General features: G+C 42.4%; 1 protein-coding gene across 2 annotated transcripts; it reads right to left on the reverse strand.

Moving 5' to 3' along the window:
- Positions 1-12,157: 12,157 nt before the first annotated feature.
- RAD51AP1 (RAD51 associated protein 1) lies at positions 12,158-18,443 on the reverse strand. 2 transcript variants are annotated; one of them, XR_002466850.4, is made up of 9 exons: positions 18,391-18,443; positions 16,424-16,473; positions 16,045-16,171; positions 15,287-15,396; positions 14,882-14,956; positions 14,310-14,459; positions 13,520-13,666; positions 12,830-12,991; positions 12,158-12,669 (listed from the first exon to the last, which is right to left on the reverse strand). XR_002466850.4 is itself a non-coding variant. In XM_021546054.4 (8 exons), exons 1-8 carry the CDS (start codon positions 18,408-18,410, stop codon positions 12,542-12,544), a joined length of 807 nt encoding a protein of 268 aa, XP_021401729.2. In that variant the 5' UTR covers positions 18,411-18,443; the 3' UTR covers positions 12,158-12,541. The 2 variants fall into 2 exon arrangements, 1 of the variants encoding a protein (XP_021401729.2); XM_021546054.4 differs by lacking the exon at positions 12,830-12,991.
- Positions 18,444-18,482: the final 39 nt, after the last annotated feature.

Raw genomic sequence — 18,482 nt, forward strand, 5'->3', positions numbered from 1 at the left:
TCTCCTTGTCATCTCAGTCTGTTCTTTCTCACTGAGCTCATATGCTTGCGAAACCAAAAAACACTTGAACTTGGATTTTGTCAAAATTTGTCACAGCAACCTTGCTATACAGTGAGCAAAATCTCTTCAACAAGACTGACAGACTGGAAAATGAAAATTAATTAATTTCTTAAGGGTTGGATTCTCGTTGGGCATTATATGTCAAACTGTGGCACCTTGGTCTGTGGTTCTTAAAGGCATTGGTGCAGAGCTGCTCTGCTCTGTGGGATAATGAGTGTGTGGATTATTTTGGTGTGGATAATGAGATAGAACTTAGCTGCCCTCCTGTCTTTCCTCTTCCTCTTTTGGATGCTGTGCATGTATGATGGGGCACTGATGGAGGTGTCCCTATTCCCCAGCTGTCTTAGGGGAATATCTAAAGAAAAATACAGTGTGGTCTCCTCCTTCATACAGCCAAAAAATGACATGTTCCCTGATGGTCTTAAATCTGTCAACAACCCAGAATAGTTCTACTTTCACTCAGAAATCAGGGTTTTCAAGGAGGAAATACATGCTCACCCACTGAGGCTGCTGCTTTTACAGATGTTGCTGGAATGGTCAAAGGGCAAACAGTTACTCATTTGCACCCATGGTGGTCTCTGCAACGCCTCTCCTGATGTAATTGTTGGGCTGCGCCTTCCTAAAAGGCACATTGCTCCCACTTCTATCACTCACACTTTTCCATTCATCCAAGCTTGGCAACCCTCTAAGCAAGAAATCTTCCCCAGTATTATAAACCTCACGTGCAAGAGAAACTTCTAATTTTCCCACCAAATAACCACTCAGGCTGTCATGCCAGGAGGGGAGACATGCAAATCACAGAGTCCTAGAATGGCTGGGATTGGAAGGGACCTTAAAGATCATCCAATTCCACCCCTCCCTGCCATGGGCAGGGACTCCTCCCACTATCCCAGGTTGCTCAGAGTCCCATCCAGCCTGGCTTTGGACACTGCCAGGGATGGGGCACCCACAGCTTTCTGGGCACCCTGTGCCAGGGCCTCAGCACCCTCACAGTAAAGGATTTCTTCCCAAAATCCCATCTAAACCCTCAGGGTGAATCAATTTCCCCCTGTCCTGTCACTCCAGGCCCTTGTCAATAGTCTCCATTTGCAATCCCAGGACAGCCTCCATAGAAAGGAGTGAAATACAGATCTGCCCATGTTTTAGCCATCCCTCATTTAGAATAACATCCTCTAATTTATTTTCTTTATTTCCTTTCTTTGCAATGTTTTCTCTCCTCTTCGTTTTATTACATTTTTGTAAGTATATTCAAATTGCTGTGATAAGTCATGCAGGAATTAAAAACAACATCCAGGATCATTCTTTTGTATTATCTGAAGAGGACCAACTAATTTTTTATTACATAAGGCATTGAATACAGTTTTCCCTTCCATTTCTCAACAATATTCTCAAAGCAAGATAAACTCGCCAGGATTCTTACTAAGTTTCAGTCATACTACAATGAAGTAAAAAGCAGTACATAAAATGTTTCAGCTATAAATTTAAAAGCAGTTTTTTGAAGTTTGAAGGAAAGATTTATCTTTGTAACTATTTTTTTTTTTTAAATTACCCACTTCATAAAGACATTTAATTAAAGGAGCTAAGTGCAATAGGACATAAATTCCTTATGGATGTGATCACTGCCTGTGATCATCACACAGACAATATCTTTACCAAATTTCTAAGTTTGGCAACATCTCTGTGAAGCAGAATAGTATTAGTGGTAAAGGAAATTAAAGAGCTTTCCCTGCAAAGAGAACCCCCTGCATCATGGAGTAGGAAGAGGATTCATTCCATTTTAGCTAAACATTCAAGGTAAACAAATTTCCCTGTGGAAGCACCTCTGTCTTTTTACTGGCTTGTCTTGAGAAGGAGCCTGTTCCAATAATATAGACTAGATATCCCAAAGGTTTACATTCCTATAATTAGATCAGATTAATTCTACTCTATATAGCATTTATTCTGCTACTACTGCACTTCATTCCTGATCTGAATGAGGGCAAAAAGCACAGAGGAACAATGAACTGAGCTGTCTCAATGCTGTGCTGTGGAAGGCTTGAGCAGTGCCCCAGGGAATGTCCAATGCTGCCACTGCAGGCTGAATCAGGGAAGATGAATACCAAATTCCCAAAATTAGTGGTGTTGACAGAAAACTTCTTAAACCACTCCTGCTCTGTTTGTTCTAATAAAGCATAGGAAGTATGCTTTTTGCCTTTTGCAAAACCAGTGCAAAGGGAATGGGTGATTTAAGGTTTTGCATACATTTACTTGGGCAAAGAACCCACCAGATTAACCAATCAGTCCAAGGCTGATAGAGATAGAAAAGCCAGTCATGGGCTCTGGCTCCTTCAGAATGTTTCTTCCACAGAAGAGTGCAAAAGCTTGGGATATAATGATGTCAAGATTCTAACATTTAAGTAAGTTGCTAGTAAATTGGCTCTTCAAAGTTTATTAACAATTCCTATCATACTTAAGATCTGCTCTTTCTCCTAGCAAACAGGAAAAAAATTACAATGCTGTTTGTTCTACATGTGCTCAAAAGCTGGGTAAGAATCATGAATGCAATTTTACACAGGAGGGAATTAAGGTGCTGTGTTGCTAAGGATGTCATTGCCAGAGCCTTTTGAGGTAATAATTCCTAACATCTGATTAAGTGTACTTTACTGAATTCAAATAGAATTTGGGGACATGGGGATTTTCCAAACAGCTCTCTGACTGTATAAAACCAAAAGGACCCCAGAGACAAAATAATTTCTAGAAAACAGACTGGGCAAATAAATGACAGCCTAGAAATCAGTGCTCCAACTGATTTTTCTAATGCATCAATCTGTTCTCAGGACTATTCCAAGAACAGAAAATATGGCTATTCCTGGACTCACAAACTGAAGAGGAATCACATGAGAAGCAGGAACTGGACATGAACCAGATAAACTGTTTTCAATCGAGTGGGGTGCACAGATGAAATGTAGGTCTGGATATGTTGAAAATTCATAGGCAGGGAAAAAAACCCCAAAATTTGATAAGCAAACATATAATAAAATCATAGAATATCCTGAGCTGGAAGGGATCCACAAAGATCATCCAGTCCAACTCATGGCTCCACAGATACCCCAACAATCCCACCCTGTGCATCTCTGAGAGCGCTGTCCAAACTCTCCTGGAGCTCTGGCAGCCTTGGAGCTGTGACCATTCCCTGGGGAGCCTGTTCAGTGCCTGAGCACCCTCTGGGGAAAGAACCTTTTCCTGATACCCACCCTAACCCTGTCCTGACACAGCTCCAGCCATGCCCTGGGTCCTGTTCCTGGTCTCAGATCAGAGCTGCCCCTCCTCTTCCCCTCGTGAGGAAGCTGCAGAACTGCTGTGAGCTCTGACCTCAGTCTGCTCTCCTTCAGCTGAACACACCAAGTGCCCTCAGCTGCTCCTCATGTGGCTTCACCTCCAGGCCCTTCAGCATCTCCCTGTCCCTCCTTTGGATGCTCTCTAACAGCTTTACATCTTTCTTATATTGTGGCACCCAAAAATATACACACAATATTCAATGTGAGGCCAACCCAGCCCAGAGCAGAGTGGAAGATTCCCCTCGCTGGCCCCAGTGGTGATGCTGGGCCTGGTAAGATCATGATGGAAAAGGATTTTTGGCTTGCTTGTCAAGCTCTGAAAGATTTGCAAGAACTTTCCTTCAAGAAAGAGATCCATCTGTTTCTACCCATTTGCAGGTGAAATGTGGGGAACACCTGTGTTATCCCTGGGCTGCCTGAAGTGGAAGCTGGAGGCCGATCCAAGAGAACAAAGCCTCTCAGTCCTTGCGTAGTTCATAATTACAGTTACTAAATACCTCCCCAAATCATACTAACATCACACATTCACCTGTGTAGTCAGATATGTTTCCTAAATAATGTCCTCTGAGGAGGAAAACCAGGGAAATTATTTCCCAACCTCATCACTTCAGAGGGATTACACTGTATGAAATCAGTACCTCAGCAATGAGTGAAGTACAGTGATCTCTCAGTGATTTTTCTCCAGAAAGTCACTTTAAATAAAAGCATCATGTGTCAGTTTTAAACTTAGAAACACACTTTTTAAAAATAATGTACGACTTTTGATTTCAGAATAATGCAACTCACTGTATTTCTATAAAGCAGTATTTTTTCTCTAAAATAAAAACTAGACCAGCTGTCTACCATATATATATATATACTTTTAATATACCACAAAGCCTTTCACTTAAGCCTAAAGGTCTATATGAAATCTTTTGCAGAACTCTAGGTACTCTGAGAGTCTATAAATTAATTATTTGCTTACTATTTATGCAGAAACCTGTAAGATACCCCGTAATTTAAAAATGTTCATTTCTTATCTTTGCAGCAACACTATTGATACTGCTTCCACTAAAAATTGCTGTCATAAAATCATAGATTAATAGAGTATCCTAAGCTGGAAGGGACCCACAAGGATCACTGAAGCTCTGCACAGGACAATCTTAAGAATGACACATCCTAATTCGACTTCTCCAAAGAAATTTAAATAATGGTTAATGCAATAAAAATATCATATGCAATTGATGGAAGATGGTACAATGGACTGAACTATCTTCTTTCTGTTTATTTTCAGTTCCTCACAACAGGTATGTCACTACCTAATTCAAACATTCAAACAATAAAAAAATGCCAATCATTATTACCTTAGGCTGGACTCTTTTATTTCTTCTCACTTGTAAACAAGAGTTACTGAAGAAGCTGAAATCACAGCAGCTCTCAATGCTCTTTTCTTGCTTTTCCCATAATGACAAAGCTCCATGTTTTAAATCAGTCTCCATTAAATCGTTCTCTTTGTGATTTAAACCTGACACTACAGTTAATCTGATACAACCTGTGCCTCTCTATGAATAAAAGCTTGGGTGGATTGATGATTTTTAGGATGAGCTGGCTGGAATGAAGTCCCAGGTTCTTTTACCATGTTCCCTAGCAATGATAACAAACCAAACTGAGCTGAACTGGGAAGCTGATGCCCTATGAAATCTTTGAGGACTTTAAACCAGCACAACATGTTTGTCAATTAGGCTCAGCAGTATTGCAAACCCATCCCTTGGGGCACCTCATTTGCTTTGCTTTCCTTCCATTTTTTAATTCTTTTTCAAAGACACAGCTGCAGCTTTAGCTCACCTGCTCTGAACATGAACCATCTAATGAGAGTAAATCCAAGGGAATTTCCAAGATTACTGAGAATCCCAGCAGTGCCCCTGAGCACCACACTCACAGCTCCCTCTTAGCACTCAGAACTCTTTACAATCTTGGAATGAGTGTTTCTAGGTAGTCCTGTCTCTGTTTACACCTTAATCCTCTATGGACCCCTTAGATATTCCATCAGCAAAATGCCTGCAGCTGGAGCAGCCTCAGCTTGGAATATTAAAGAACGGACCTCCATGGTCTTTTACTCAAGTATTCCTGACAGACTCCATGGGGAAATATCTAATGTTTAGTCTCAATTCCTTATTTTCTTTACTTTTCTTGTGAGAATATAAAAATTTGTATTTAAAAAAAATGTCTCTCTCCATCTTTCATGTGGGTTCCCTTGAGGCACTGGAAGGCCACAATGAGGTCACCTCAAAGCCTTCTCTTCTCCAGACTGAACAACCCCAATTCCCTCAGGTTTTCCCCATAGGAGGAAAACCAGAGGAAAACCTTCTATTTACATGACAGTGCCAGTGAAGCATTTAATAGAAAAGGCAAATGACAAATGTAGTCAGAACAAGTGGATAAATACAGGAATGAACTTTGGTTCTCTAAGTGAACTGCCTAATTGTTACCAGAAAAATGAAAAAAATCAACCAAAACCACAAACAATAACAACAACTAAAAAAAAGAAGCAAGTCTGTGGCTTCCCAACACTTTGAATTGGGTTCATGAAGGAAATCACTTCTCTCTCCAAACCTCACTTCACTTATAATCTCAGTCATCACAACTGCAAATACAGGGCTCCTATTAAAAAAAAAAATGTAAGGACAGTACTATTCATAGGTTTTTTTAACAAAATTAAAAACAGATCTATTGGTTACATGAAAATATGCAAAGGCAGGATGCAACTTCCCAGGATATCCCTGTGCCTTCATTTTCCCCTAGACCAATTCTGAGTATTTTGGATGAGAACGTTCTGTCTTTCTACTGAATGTGAAGCCCAGGGATTTTGTTTAGGCAGGCTGGACAGGCTTCTGCTGCAATCTACTTTTAGCTCTTGCAAGATGTCTACATTTAGCTGCACACACCAAAAACCAGTTTGCAGGAGTGCTGCAGGCACTTGGGCATATCGGGAATGCAGGTGCATGCCTGGTGCAGTCCACTTCTTCCCACCCCCAGGCAGTGGAGAGCACTGGGAACCCCTGGGATTCAGGCTGCTGTCTGCATTTCACATGCTGTGTACTCAGACATGTCACGAACACGCTTGGCCTCCTTCTCTCCAGGCTGAACACCCCCAGCCACTCCTCATGGGACTCACACTTTAGGTATATATCTCAGTATCTACATACACTGACTTTTAATACAGTAATCTCAATAGATTGATGATAAATGGGCCAAAAAGTCCATGTCTGGCACATGTGTATTGCTGTCCTTAATTAAATAGTAGATTTCAAGTATATATTTTGCCTAATTTTCTTTTTGGGGAGGAGGAATTCATCAGAAATCATCCCCCAGTGATGTTTCAAGAGAAATATGTATTTATTAGAAGAGCTTTCCTATTATTTGTAGAATATATTTTAATAGTTTATGTGCATTATAAATTCTCAGCGTACTAGGGAGATTTCAAAGGATAACTGTTTCATACACATTACTGTACAAAGCATAATTAGAATTAGAGGATCTCAAGCAGTGCCTTCAAATCTAAACAATTCTGTGACAGAGATATTGCAGTGTCACTCTCTGTGTTTTCAAGAGTGTTACCACAGCCTTGTCTCACTCTTTGCACAACACTCACTTTACACCCTTTGTAAGACCTCCCTGCATGTTTAGCTACAGAGTGAAAATTAATGTAATCATCAGGACAGCAATAAATCATATCACATGTTAACAAATGCACAATTTGCTCATAAATCCATCTTTTCCTTTGCACAGAAGAAATGAAAAGTGTACAGAGGAGTTACTGGCAGTATGTGCTGGGAATGACATGGATGAAAATTTGGGAGTTAGGCAGTGTTCCCACTTAGGAACAGGCTGTGATGTGTGGAGGACAGAATGCTTCCCATCAACTTCAATGACACTCTTCCCCACTCTTTTGGGAGCAGCTGGAAAAATCTGCCTCCAAATTTCTTTGGCAAGAAAGATGAATCAAAGCAAATGAGGAAAGGGGAAGGAGGAGTTGATCTCAGACAAGCTCCAAAGGGGATATAGCTCAGTAGGGAATGTCTTCTCCATTATCACTTATTATTGCCACCTCACTGGGGTAATGAAGGTACAGGGCACAAAGGTGATGGATGAGGAGCATCAGACTTTTTCCCACACACAACCCCCCACCCAAATCAGAAGTAGAAAACACATCTCCTACTGGCCATGATTCTTTCTAAAATGATCATTTCCAAACTATTCAGCACTACATATCTCTCTTGCTGGTTTGAATGTTCCCAAGATCTTTGGCAGGTCTCCACATTTGCAGTTCCTCTGCAGGTAGCATAACTGCAGCCAACTCTGGGTAAATACATCTCATCTGCCTTTGATTTATGGGCAAGATTCAGCCTTCCTAGAGAGGTTTTGTGAAGGTAGAAGTGCAGGTGGAATGGGTGGGAGCACCAGAACCCATCCACATAGCAGAAAAATGAGCTTAAAAGTTTCAGATAATGATCTTTCTCTGAAGCAAAACAGTTGGCCTTCCTTCCCAAAATCTGGCAGTAGCTTCATGGTTACACCTCCACAGCCATGTGAACACAGCCAAAGGGAACATTTTTTACAAGGAAATTAAGTTCTACCTAAAATCACTACAGGACTTCTAGATGCTATCAGAGATTATTTACAAGGGCATGGAGTGACAGGACATGGGGGAAAGGCTTAAAATTGAGAGTAGGTTTGATTGCATACTATGAAGAAATTCTTCCCTGTGAGGATGGTGATGTGTAATAAAACTCTGTACCCATGTGTGTGAGGACACAGCAGGTTCATCATAATACTTCAAGAATTCCAGAATTGTGGAATGGCTGGGGTTGGGACTGCTCTTAAAGCCCATCCAGTTCCACTCCCTGGCCATGTGCAGAGATACCTTCCACTGTCCCAGCTTGCTCAGAGCCCCATCCAGCCTGCCCTTGGGCACTGCCAGGGATGGGGCAGCCACAGCTTCTTTGGGCAACTTGTGCCTCATTACCCTCACAGGGATAGTGACTCCACCACCTTTTCTGTAGCCCATTGCAATGTCCAATCTCCCTTTCTGTGAAGGAATTCTTCCTGAAAAGTGGCCAGTTGCTGCATATTTTCAATACAGGGAAGCACCATAGTTCCTGGGGAGTTCCATTTATGCCTCAGTCTTCTGGGGTCTATGCAGTTCTCCCAACTTTGTCGTGATTGCATCCCTTTTCCTGACTTAGATATGCTGGGGAAAACCAAGGAATCCCAGAAAAAATGTATAAGGCTGGAAGCGACCAGTGCATCATCTTGTCCCACCTCCCTGCTCCAGCAGGGCCATCCCAGAGCATAGGGCACAGGATTATGTCCAGATGGTTCTGGAATATTCTCAGTGAAGAAGACTCCACACCCTCAGTCCTCTGTCACTGCCCAGGACAGAAGCTGTGCCTCCTGCCCAGGTGGAGCCTCCTGGGCTCAGTCCCTGCCCGTGGCTCTGGTGCCATTGCTGGGCCCCAGAGCAGAGCCTGGGCCCTGCTCGGAGCCCTCCCTGCAGCCAGGGACACCCAGGGCTGAGGGCCCCTCTCAGCTGGGGCTCCTCTCCAGCTGCACAGCCCCAGCTCCCTCAGCCTTTCCCTGCCAGAGCTGTTCCAGGCCCTGAATCCTCTCGGCAGCCTCCGCTGGCCCCGCTGCAGGAGCTCCGTGGCCCTGCTGTGCTGTGGAGCCCAGAGCTGGACCCAGCGCTCCAGATGTTCCTTGCAGAGCTGAGTAAGATTTGCCCATTCTTACATTTTTGAATTACAGGCAACTATGTTCCTTATGAAATCATGACAGAGACAGAATCAGCCGTGAACCCCACTCACAAATTGCATCAATATGACTTTTACCCAGGGAGGGGCTAACTTATGCTTGAGAAAAATTATTGCAAACATCTGCAGAACTTTATGCTAAAGCTTATAACTGAATTAAATAACACAAGAAATACTTACTAACATTATAAGTCATTGATCTGTGAAAATGTATTAGAATGGGTCTGTGTTTTTGCTAATACTTTACCAAAGTTAAGATGGTTAAGGCTTATTAAATTCCTTTTTTGTTTTCCGTTCTTGATATTTTGCTCACATTTGTCATCTGACCCTCTGACATGCAAATACTTTGCAAAAACAAGTGTTAGCCACAGAGTTCCACTGCACTGGGAATAGTGACTCAATGTTATTATGCCATCTAATGTTAACTTCCTACATAGTTACAGACTTTTAACATTCTAAAAAATATGCACCTACCTACTAACCTTTATGCTGGGCTGGGGTTCACAAGGTATTTCTGAAAGAACTGCCTGATTATAACTCTTTAGAATATTCAGCTTAATGAATCCTGCAAAGATAATAAAATGAAAGCAAGACTTACACAGATTTACTGGAAGTAAAAAAATGTGTAACAAATCTCTCATCTGTTCAAGGAGGCAAACAGAATCTGTCATTTTGGCTCTACAAGATGGTCTATCACCAAGCAGATAAATATCATCTGGGTTTCAATCAGTTCTATTTCTCACGATTTCTTTGTACATTGGAGTACTGTAAATGTCCCCAAGGGCTGTCAGTATGAAAAAGAATTTGGTGAAGGAATTGAGATGCCTGAGCATTAAACAGAGCTTTAATACACTAAGCACCATGTAGATTCTTTTACACTTGAGGCCAGTTAAGTTCTTCCATGCTCTTACTCTGCTGAGGCTAGAAAAATTAAATCCTTTAAACCTTTAAATTTTGAGTTATATTCAAAAACAATTTAAAAAAAACAAATAATGGGGGAAATACAAAACACAAGAAAAAGAAATTTCAGTTTTTTAATTTCCCATATGTACAGGAAAAACTCATGGTCCAAGTCTTCATTTAAATGCACACAAGTGTTATAAATATTGGGGGTGTGAAGACAGATTCAGCACATTAGAAACAGCCTCAATCCAAAAAAGTTATATTTTTTTTTCTTTTTCATCACAGCTTTTTGGCTGCTTCTCAAGAGAACAATGTCACACCTGAGTGGAGACAGAACAGAAATTCTTTGTAAGCAGTGGGACAAAGTGTTTTAAATGCAAAGAGCAGGGTTTTGTTCAGAGGGTCATCAGAAGTGGTAACATCCTGTTTTCATCTTTGTGGTTTACACTGATATGCTTTGAGTCTGTTTGGTTAACAAAAGTTGGGACAACAAAAGTGATCTGACATGAAAGGCAGAAAAATCTATCTGCTCAGAGCAAATTACACCCAATCCCTCTTTCAAAATTAAAGAGCAGTTTATGGAACTTCTGATGCAACTGACCTCAGTAAATGGCATTCAGGCATTTTTGTTTCTGTAAGAAAAATAATGGGAAAAGATCTGTTTCCCTTATTAAATCCCGTGTCTCTGAATAAGCATTAAGATAAGTCTTCATTATTTAGCCACTTTAGAGATACAGATTTTCATATTAACAGAATATCTGAGTATAATCAATATAGACCTGGGAAATTAAGGTTTTGGACCTTTTAAATTACAGAAGGAAATAATCACACACTTAAGAGGCTCTGAATCAAAGCTAAATTCTGTTTTCTTCAGAAATAATGAGCACTGGAACACTGATCTTTGCCTTATGATAACCTGACTGATAATGCATGAGGAGCAAACAGACAACCAATCTGCAAGGAATCAGTGAAACCATTAACAGAAGACTTTGCAAAGGCGTGAATTACACCTGAAGGATGAGATGTCATCCAGAGGGACCTGGACATGCTCCAGAAGTGGCCCATGGGAATCTCATGGGGTTTAACAGGACCAAGTGCTGGTGCTGGACCTGGGATCAGTCCAGGCTGGGGATGAGCAGAGGGAGCAGCCCTGGCAGAAGGACTTGGGGGTGCTGTGGGTGAGAGCTGGCCCTGCCCCAACCCACAGCCCCAGGGCAGCAGGGCAGGGGGGATTCTGCCCCTCTGCCCCGCTCTGCTGAGACCCCCCTGCAGGGCTGCATCCAGCCTGGGATCCCAGCACAGCAAGGACAGGGAGCTGCTGGAGCCAGGCCAGAGCAGGGACACCAAGGGGAGCAGAGGGATGGAGCAGCTCTGCTGGGAGGAAAGGCTGAGGGAACTGGGATTGTTCAGCCTGGAGAGGAGAAGGCTTTGGGGTGACCTCACTGTGGCCTTGCAGTGCCTCAAGAGAGCCCACAGGAAATTTGGAGAGAGACTCTTGACAGGACAGGACAAGGGGGAATGGCTTCACACTGACAGGGAGCAGGTTTAGATTGGGTATTAGGAAGCGATAGTCCCTGTGAGGGTGCCGAGGCCCTGGCACAGGGTGCCCAAAGCAGCTGTGGCTACCCCATCCCTGGCAGTGTCCAAGGCCAGGCTGGATGGGGCTCTGAGCAACCTGGGATAGTGGAAGGTGTCCCTGCCCATGGTGGGTTTTGGAACTGGATGGTTTTTAAGGTTCCTTCCAACCACTATCCTTTGTTAATTCCTTGAGTCATGAGTAATAAATGGAGAAATGGATCTGCTGCCATCCACTGTAATCAAGAGGCTTGGATAGGAAATTACTGACACTGTAGATTAGTAAAAGCTCAGTTTCATTAATCAGTAGCAATCACTTCACTGCTTTACAGAACCCCTACCTTAGCATGGTATCACGATCCTCAATGAAGCCCCAGAAGCACCAAGGAAATTCCTCATTGTGTGAGCCTGACTAATGCTGCTGACTTGCAGTAAGAGCATACACAAGCAAAAATATCTGCCAGACTGCAACCAACATTTAAAGTGACCTTCAAAATTAATACATTCAAGAAATAAAGTTAGACATTATAAAGTATTTTATTTTAGTTTTTTTTTTTAAATACAACATTCTAAAAAACATTTCCCTATCATCATACTATATTAATGCCAAGAATTTAGGTATTAAAGAATTAAAATTATCACAAACCAACATCTCTGAATATAATACATCAAAAAGACGGTAGTCAGATGTCACCTTGATTAAACAACATCAGTATTCAGTAGCACTTAAAAGATGCCTAGCAGAGTTTGCATAATAAAAACTCATCCTAACATCAGACACATCCTTAATAAGAGTCCTCCAAAATGGATGTGATTCCAGGATGCTGCCCACCCTCTATTTATCAGCAAAACCCTTCCACAGTCTTTTCCTCTGTGTGGCATTTTGTCACTGACCATTTAACTGTTGGTGGCACTGGGATGGAGAGGTTTGACTCTTGCCAGTCTGGAGAGGCCAAGTCTTAGGCAGTGAGTAGGTGACTTAACAGGACCACATTTCACAGAGGCATTACTGCTTCCGGATGGAGCTGGAAATGATTTTAATACAAAAAGAAGGTATCAGAAGTTTAAAGGGGGAAAAAGGATCAGATGACTCTTGTCTTCCAGTAGTTTTCCTAGCAGGACAAAAGAAGCATTATGAAGAGTGCAAAAAGGTCCAAACCACAGAGGCACATGGAAATCACTCACCAGGGCTTCCTCCCTCTGGGAGCCAGTGCAGCAGGAATGGTGCACAGGTTAATTACCCAGCCACACACTGCAGCAACACTGGGCAACTGTTCTCAGTGTCCTGGGCATTTTCAGGCACTCCACAGAGAAATACTGAACACAACTCCAATGAGGAAACATGGACTTGAGAGAAAGGAGTCAAACAGAACCATGTACAGAAAAGAAGAGCAAATATGAAGAAAAATCAAAGAATCAGGAGTCAGCAGCAGCAGCATGCTCAAACCTTGAGAAAATAAAGCTTTTAACCATTTGCTTTATTAGAGCAGCTAAAATACTCCAGGATTTTTTAATATTCTTTGTTTAGAACAGAAAATAATTTAGTACATATCAGAAATAAAGAAACCTGTAAATAAGAGAGAAATGGACATGAAAGGATCTTTTGATTAAGGTCTGATCCACAGTTGGAAAACATTTTGTAAGCCCCATGCAGATAAAGCAGTTAAGGATAATGCTGCAAATAAAACACAGATATAGCTTTTCTTCCTTTCTCTCTTTTTTGTTTCAAACCTGTCCAAAAAAAATCTCTCTAAAATGTATATAAAGGGCAGGCATCTTCCTGGAATGGTTTATTTTTTGTTTTCTTTTAGGAGAGATTGCTAAAAGATTAAGTCAACTCAAAGCTAGTGTCTATAGCTGCAGCCTCACCCATACCTGGCGGTGTCCATTTAGGCTTTTTGTCTGTGACAGGACTTGATGCATGTAGAGGCCTTCCAGCTGCTTCCAAGGGACTGGACATCACCTTCTGCCTTGGCTCAGAGCTGTGTTCCATTATCCAGGAAGGAGAAACTATAGGTGATGCTGGGATGGAAAAAAAATTACTTCAGAAAGATGCTTCGTAGCAGAGAAATCATCACTTAAGATAAAAGACCACTGGACAGCAGAAATTATGAGGACGGTACTAGACTGTCCCATCTTGAAGCAGTAAACATTTACACAGACATCTTGCCTGTTAGGGAATGACTGACACATGGATGCAGCTTGCTCTTCCAAAAGATGACAGTCACGGGAAGGAAAGAAGGGAGGCTACTTGATTTTTAAAATAAGCTTAAACAAAGCCAACAGTGAAAGTTACAACACCTGATACTACTCCAGAGTCACTGTTTTGATACAAATCCAGAAAACATCTGGAAAAATGAACAGAGTATTTTTAAAGAGACAAAACTTTCCTGGACAAGGAGTGCAGAAGGAATTTCTCCTGACATACAAATGCAGAGAAGCAGTGACATTTTGCTGGTTTGGGAGTGAAAAAGCTCCAGTGTGTAAATTTAGTGTGAAAGTGCAAATGAGATGTCACGAGTATGAGGGGATAAGGCTTCAGTAAGAGGGTAGTAAGGGAAAATGCAGTCAAAGCAGCATGAATTCCATTAAAAATCCAAACTAAATGAAAGGCATCACATCCAAAGCACATCTAAGGAGAGGGTTTTGGTGCAGAAGAACATACTGGGTAAAGACTCTGGCTCAGAATCAGGATCATGGGCTCTGTCATCACTGTCAACCACCAGTGACTTGTGATGTGCTGGAACTTTGGTTGCTGCTGTCTTTTGCCTCCCATCATCCTCAGGTACATCATCATTCATAACCTGATTGAGACCTACAAAATAGAAAGTGATTTAATCAGCTCAAATTCACAGTAAATCTGTGTTCTTCCTCTAAAATAACTTGGTATTTGAGTGCCCAGAATTCATTTTGGTGATATGAAGTCATACTGTTCAGAAACATATCACTGACTCCTGTTTTCATGTGCTTCTCATTTTATTTTCTCATTGTCAAATTTATCAACATTTACCTGTAATCAGGCATACAAAAAAGAAGACCAAAAATTCACCAATCCCCAGGTTTGCTCATTTTAAGACTGGGACCAAATTTTTAATGAAAGAATTGACACATCCTTCAACCTTTATTTAAGATAAAGACCCTTTTTTCCACACCAACAAAAAAAAAGAAACCAATGGAAACAGATAAGAGATAAGGTAATTAAATGTTTTTTGTGAAAAGAGTGTGAGAATAACTTACCTAAATCTTCACTGTCTACACTGCAGTTGGAAAGAGGGAGTCTCTTCTGTGTATTTTCAGATTCAATATTCTTACCTGTTTTAAGATCCAGAGGAAAAATTAAAAATATTAAATATTACTATACAAAAACACATTATAAAAAGTAAAAATAGTAAGAATTTAAAATAGATGAAATTTTTATCTGTCTCTAATGCAATTATATATTTGGAAAATCTTATGGAAGAGTTACTTCTCTTACAGAAAAGAACCCCAAGAACATAAGAAAACAGGAAATACTTAAAAACTCTCTCGTTGTGACATCTTGAAATAAAATGTAATTTTCAATCTATTTCAGTGTAAAATAAATTCCCATCTTCAAATTCACTGCATATAAATAAAGAGTGTTGCATGGAACTATAAAGTAACCTTGTTCTTCTGAATTTTGCACTTCTTTGGGATTTGTAGATTTTTCTTTGACAGATAAGGCTAAGGCAACTTCCAAATCTCTTTTATAAAGTTTCTCGTCCAAAGATAACCTGGGGAAAAAATGTCAGCATGTTAAATAATAAAACAATTACATGAGTGTTATAGAACTATTTCTCAGTGAACTCTCTAAAATTCAGATACTTGTGAAGAGATTAATATTTCAGTACATGTTTACAGCATATTTTGTTACAAACATTACATTTTGAAATTATTTACACAAAACACATACTAACTTTTAAAGCACTCCATACTTTAAAGCATTATGATTGTAAAACAGTGTATATGTGCATATATATACATATATACATATATGAACTATTAACTGGCATTATTATAGGAAAAAAAGGTGATTGCATTTGCTTGAAATGCCACACCAAAATATAATATTTAAACACAACTCTACTAATAAAAATTAGATTTATCTTTTTCATTGACACTGACTTCGTATCTTCCATTAAATATATTCTTTTAGAAGGAATCAAACTTGTCTTTTTTATTTCTCTGGTTTAGGAGTCCCTAAGAAACTCAGAACTTTTAGAGTTATTTGAAGGTGCATTAACACAGCTCAAAATATTTATTACAGTCATGTATTAGTTGTTTGTTCTCAGCTGCTTAAAACTCTAGGGGAAAAGAAACCAAACCCAGAATCTTCTAATTGAAATCCAGTTTTACACAGAGTTTACCACAACATTTCTTACCTCTTACTAAGTGTCTGTGTCTGGGATGGAGTCACTTCTTTGGACTTTTTTGACTTCTCTTTTTTCTCCTTCTTTGATTCCTTGAGCTGTGTTCTTGATCTTTTGCTTGAAGGTGCAAAGTCTTCATCTGTTGGAAAACAGCAACAAGCTCCCATGAGTTTTCCTATATTCTTAAATTTCATCATTTTTATTGCACACTGAAAATATATCGAGATAACGTTTTCTGGAAATTAATCCAATTTTAAAAGAACACAACAACTATAACTGCACTATCCTTAAGTGTATTTAAAATGAAAAGTCAACAGACTCTCTTTTACATGTGCTTTTATGTAAGGGGCAATGATTCCAAATTCTTGATGTACAAGAAAATCCCACTTACCATCATCTTCCAAATCCCCAAACTGAGAATAATCAACAACTTTCTTATTCCTGTGGCAAAAAAAAAAAAAAAAAAAAAAAAAATATATATATATATATATATATATATATACTATCAATCCTTTCTGACTGAGCATCTTGATTTGGTCAGGGGGACAGAATCATGGATTATCCTTGAGTTGGAAGGGACTCACAAGGGTCATCCAGTCCATCTCCTGGTCCTGCTCAGGACACCCCAACAGTTCTACCCAGTGCATCCCTGAAAGCATAGCCCCAACATTCCTGGAGCTCTGGCAGCCTTGGGGCCATGACCATTCCCTGTTCCAGTACTCCACCACCCTATGGGTGCAAAACCTTTTCCTGATATCCACCCTAACCCTCCCCTGGCAAAGCTCCAGCTGTTCCCTGGGTCCTGTCCCTGGGCACAGAGAGCAGAGATAAATCTACAACCAGTGCAACTGTACAAAATGACTTATTAGGAATAGCTTGTAGATTTTTTTTAAGACTCCATACCCTCTCTGGACAATCTGTTCAGTCCTCTGTCACTGCCCAGGACAGAAGCTGTGCCTCCTGCCCAGGTGGAGCCTCCTGGGCTCAGTCCCTGCCCGTGGCTCTGGTGCCATTGCTGGGCCCCAGAGCAGAGCCTGGGCCCTGCTTGGAGCCCTCCCTGCAGCCAGGGACACCCAGGGCTGAGGGCCCCTCTCAGCTGGGGCTCCTCTCCAGCTGCACAGCCCCAGCTCCCTCAGCCTTTCCCTGCCAGAGCTGCTCCAGGCCCTGAATCCTCTCGGCAGCCTCCGCTGGCCCCGCTGCAGGAGCTCCATGGCCCTGCTGTGCTGAGGGGCCCGGAGCTGGACACAGCCCTGCAGATGTGCCACACAGGCTGGGCAGAGGGGCAGGATCACCCCTGACCTGCTGGCACTGCTCTTCCCAGTGCACCCCAGGATTCCATTGGCCTTCCTGGCCCCCAGGGCACTGCAGGCTCATGGACAGCCTGTTGTCCCCAGGAACCCCAGGTTGTTCTCAGCAGAGCTGCTGGCCAGGAGGTCACCCCCAGCCTGTGCTGGTGCATGAGGCTTTTCCTTCCCATGTGCAGAATACTGCACTTGCCTTTGTTGAATTTTAGACACTTCTCTGCCCATCTCTACAACCAGTCCAGGTCCCTCTGAAGGGCTGCACAGCACTCCTGGATACTGGCCAATCGTCTCAGCTTTGTGTCGTCTGTGAACTGCTGTGGGGACATCAAACCCTTCATCCAAATTCTGGATGAGCAATTTAAACAACACTGGGCCCAGTATTACCCCCCTGCAGGGCCGCAACCAGCCCTGGGATCCCAGCACAGGAAGGACAGGGAGCTGCTGGAGCCAGGCCAGAGCAGGGACAACAAGGGGATCAGAGGGATGGAGCAGCTCTGCTGGGAGGAAAGGCTGAGGGAACTGGGATTGTTCAGATGGAGAGGAGAAGGCTTTGGGGTGACCTCACTGTGGCCTTGCAGTGCCTGAAGGGAACCCACAGGAAGATGGAGAGACTCTTGACAAGGGCCTGGGGTGACAGGACAAGGGAATGGCTTCACACTGACAGAGAGCAGGGTTAGATTGGGTATTAGGAAGAAATTGTCCCTGTAAGGATGCTGAGGCCCTGGCACAGGGTGCCCAGACAAGCCACGGCTACCCCATCCCTGGCAGCCTCCAAGGCCAAGCCGGATGAGGCTTGGAGCAACCTTGAATAGCGCAGGGTGTCCCAGCCCATGGCAGGGGGTTAGACCTGGACGGTTTTTAAGGCCCTTCCAACCCAAACCATTCTACAACAGAACGCCGGGGGATACCACTAAGAATGCCAGGCCTCCAACACGGCCCTGCGCTACTGATCACGACCGCTCCGCTGGAAGGGGAAGGGAAGGGCCACCCTGGAATCCCGCAGAGACCTGAGGGGAGCGGGGAGCCCCTGGTCCCCCAGCCCCAGCGCACGCACCTCCGGGCCGGCCGCGCCATCCCCGCCGCCGGGCGCGCTGCCCGCAGCGCAGTGGCGAATGTGCCGCGGCGAACGCGCGGCTGCGCCGGCAG

Source organism: Lonchura striata, chromosome 1A (assembly GCF_050655825.1).
Source record: "Lonchura striata isolate lonStrDom1 chromosome 1A, ASM5065582v1, whole genome shotgun sequence".
Classification (NCBI taxonomy): domain Eukaryota; kingdom Metazoa; phylum Chordata; class Aves; order Passeriformes; family Estrildidae; genus Lonchura; species Lonchura striata.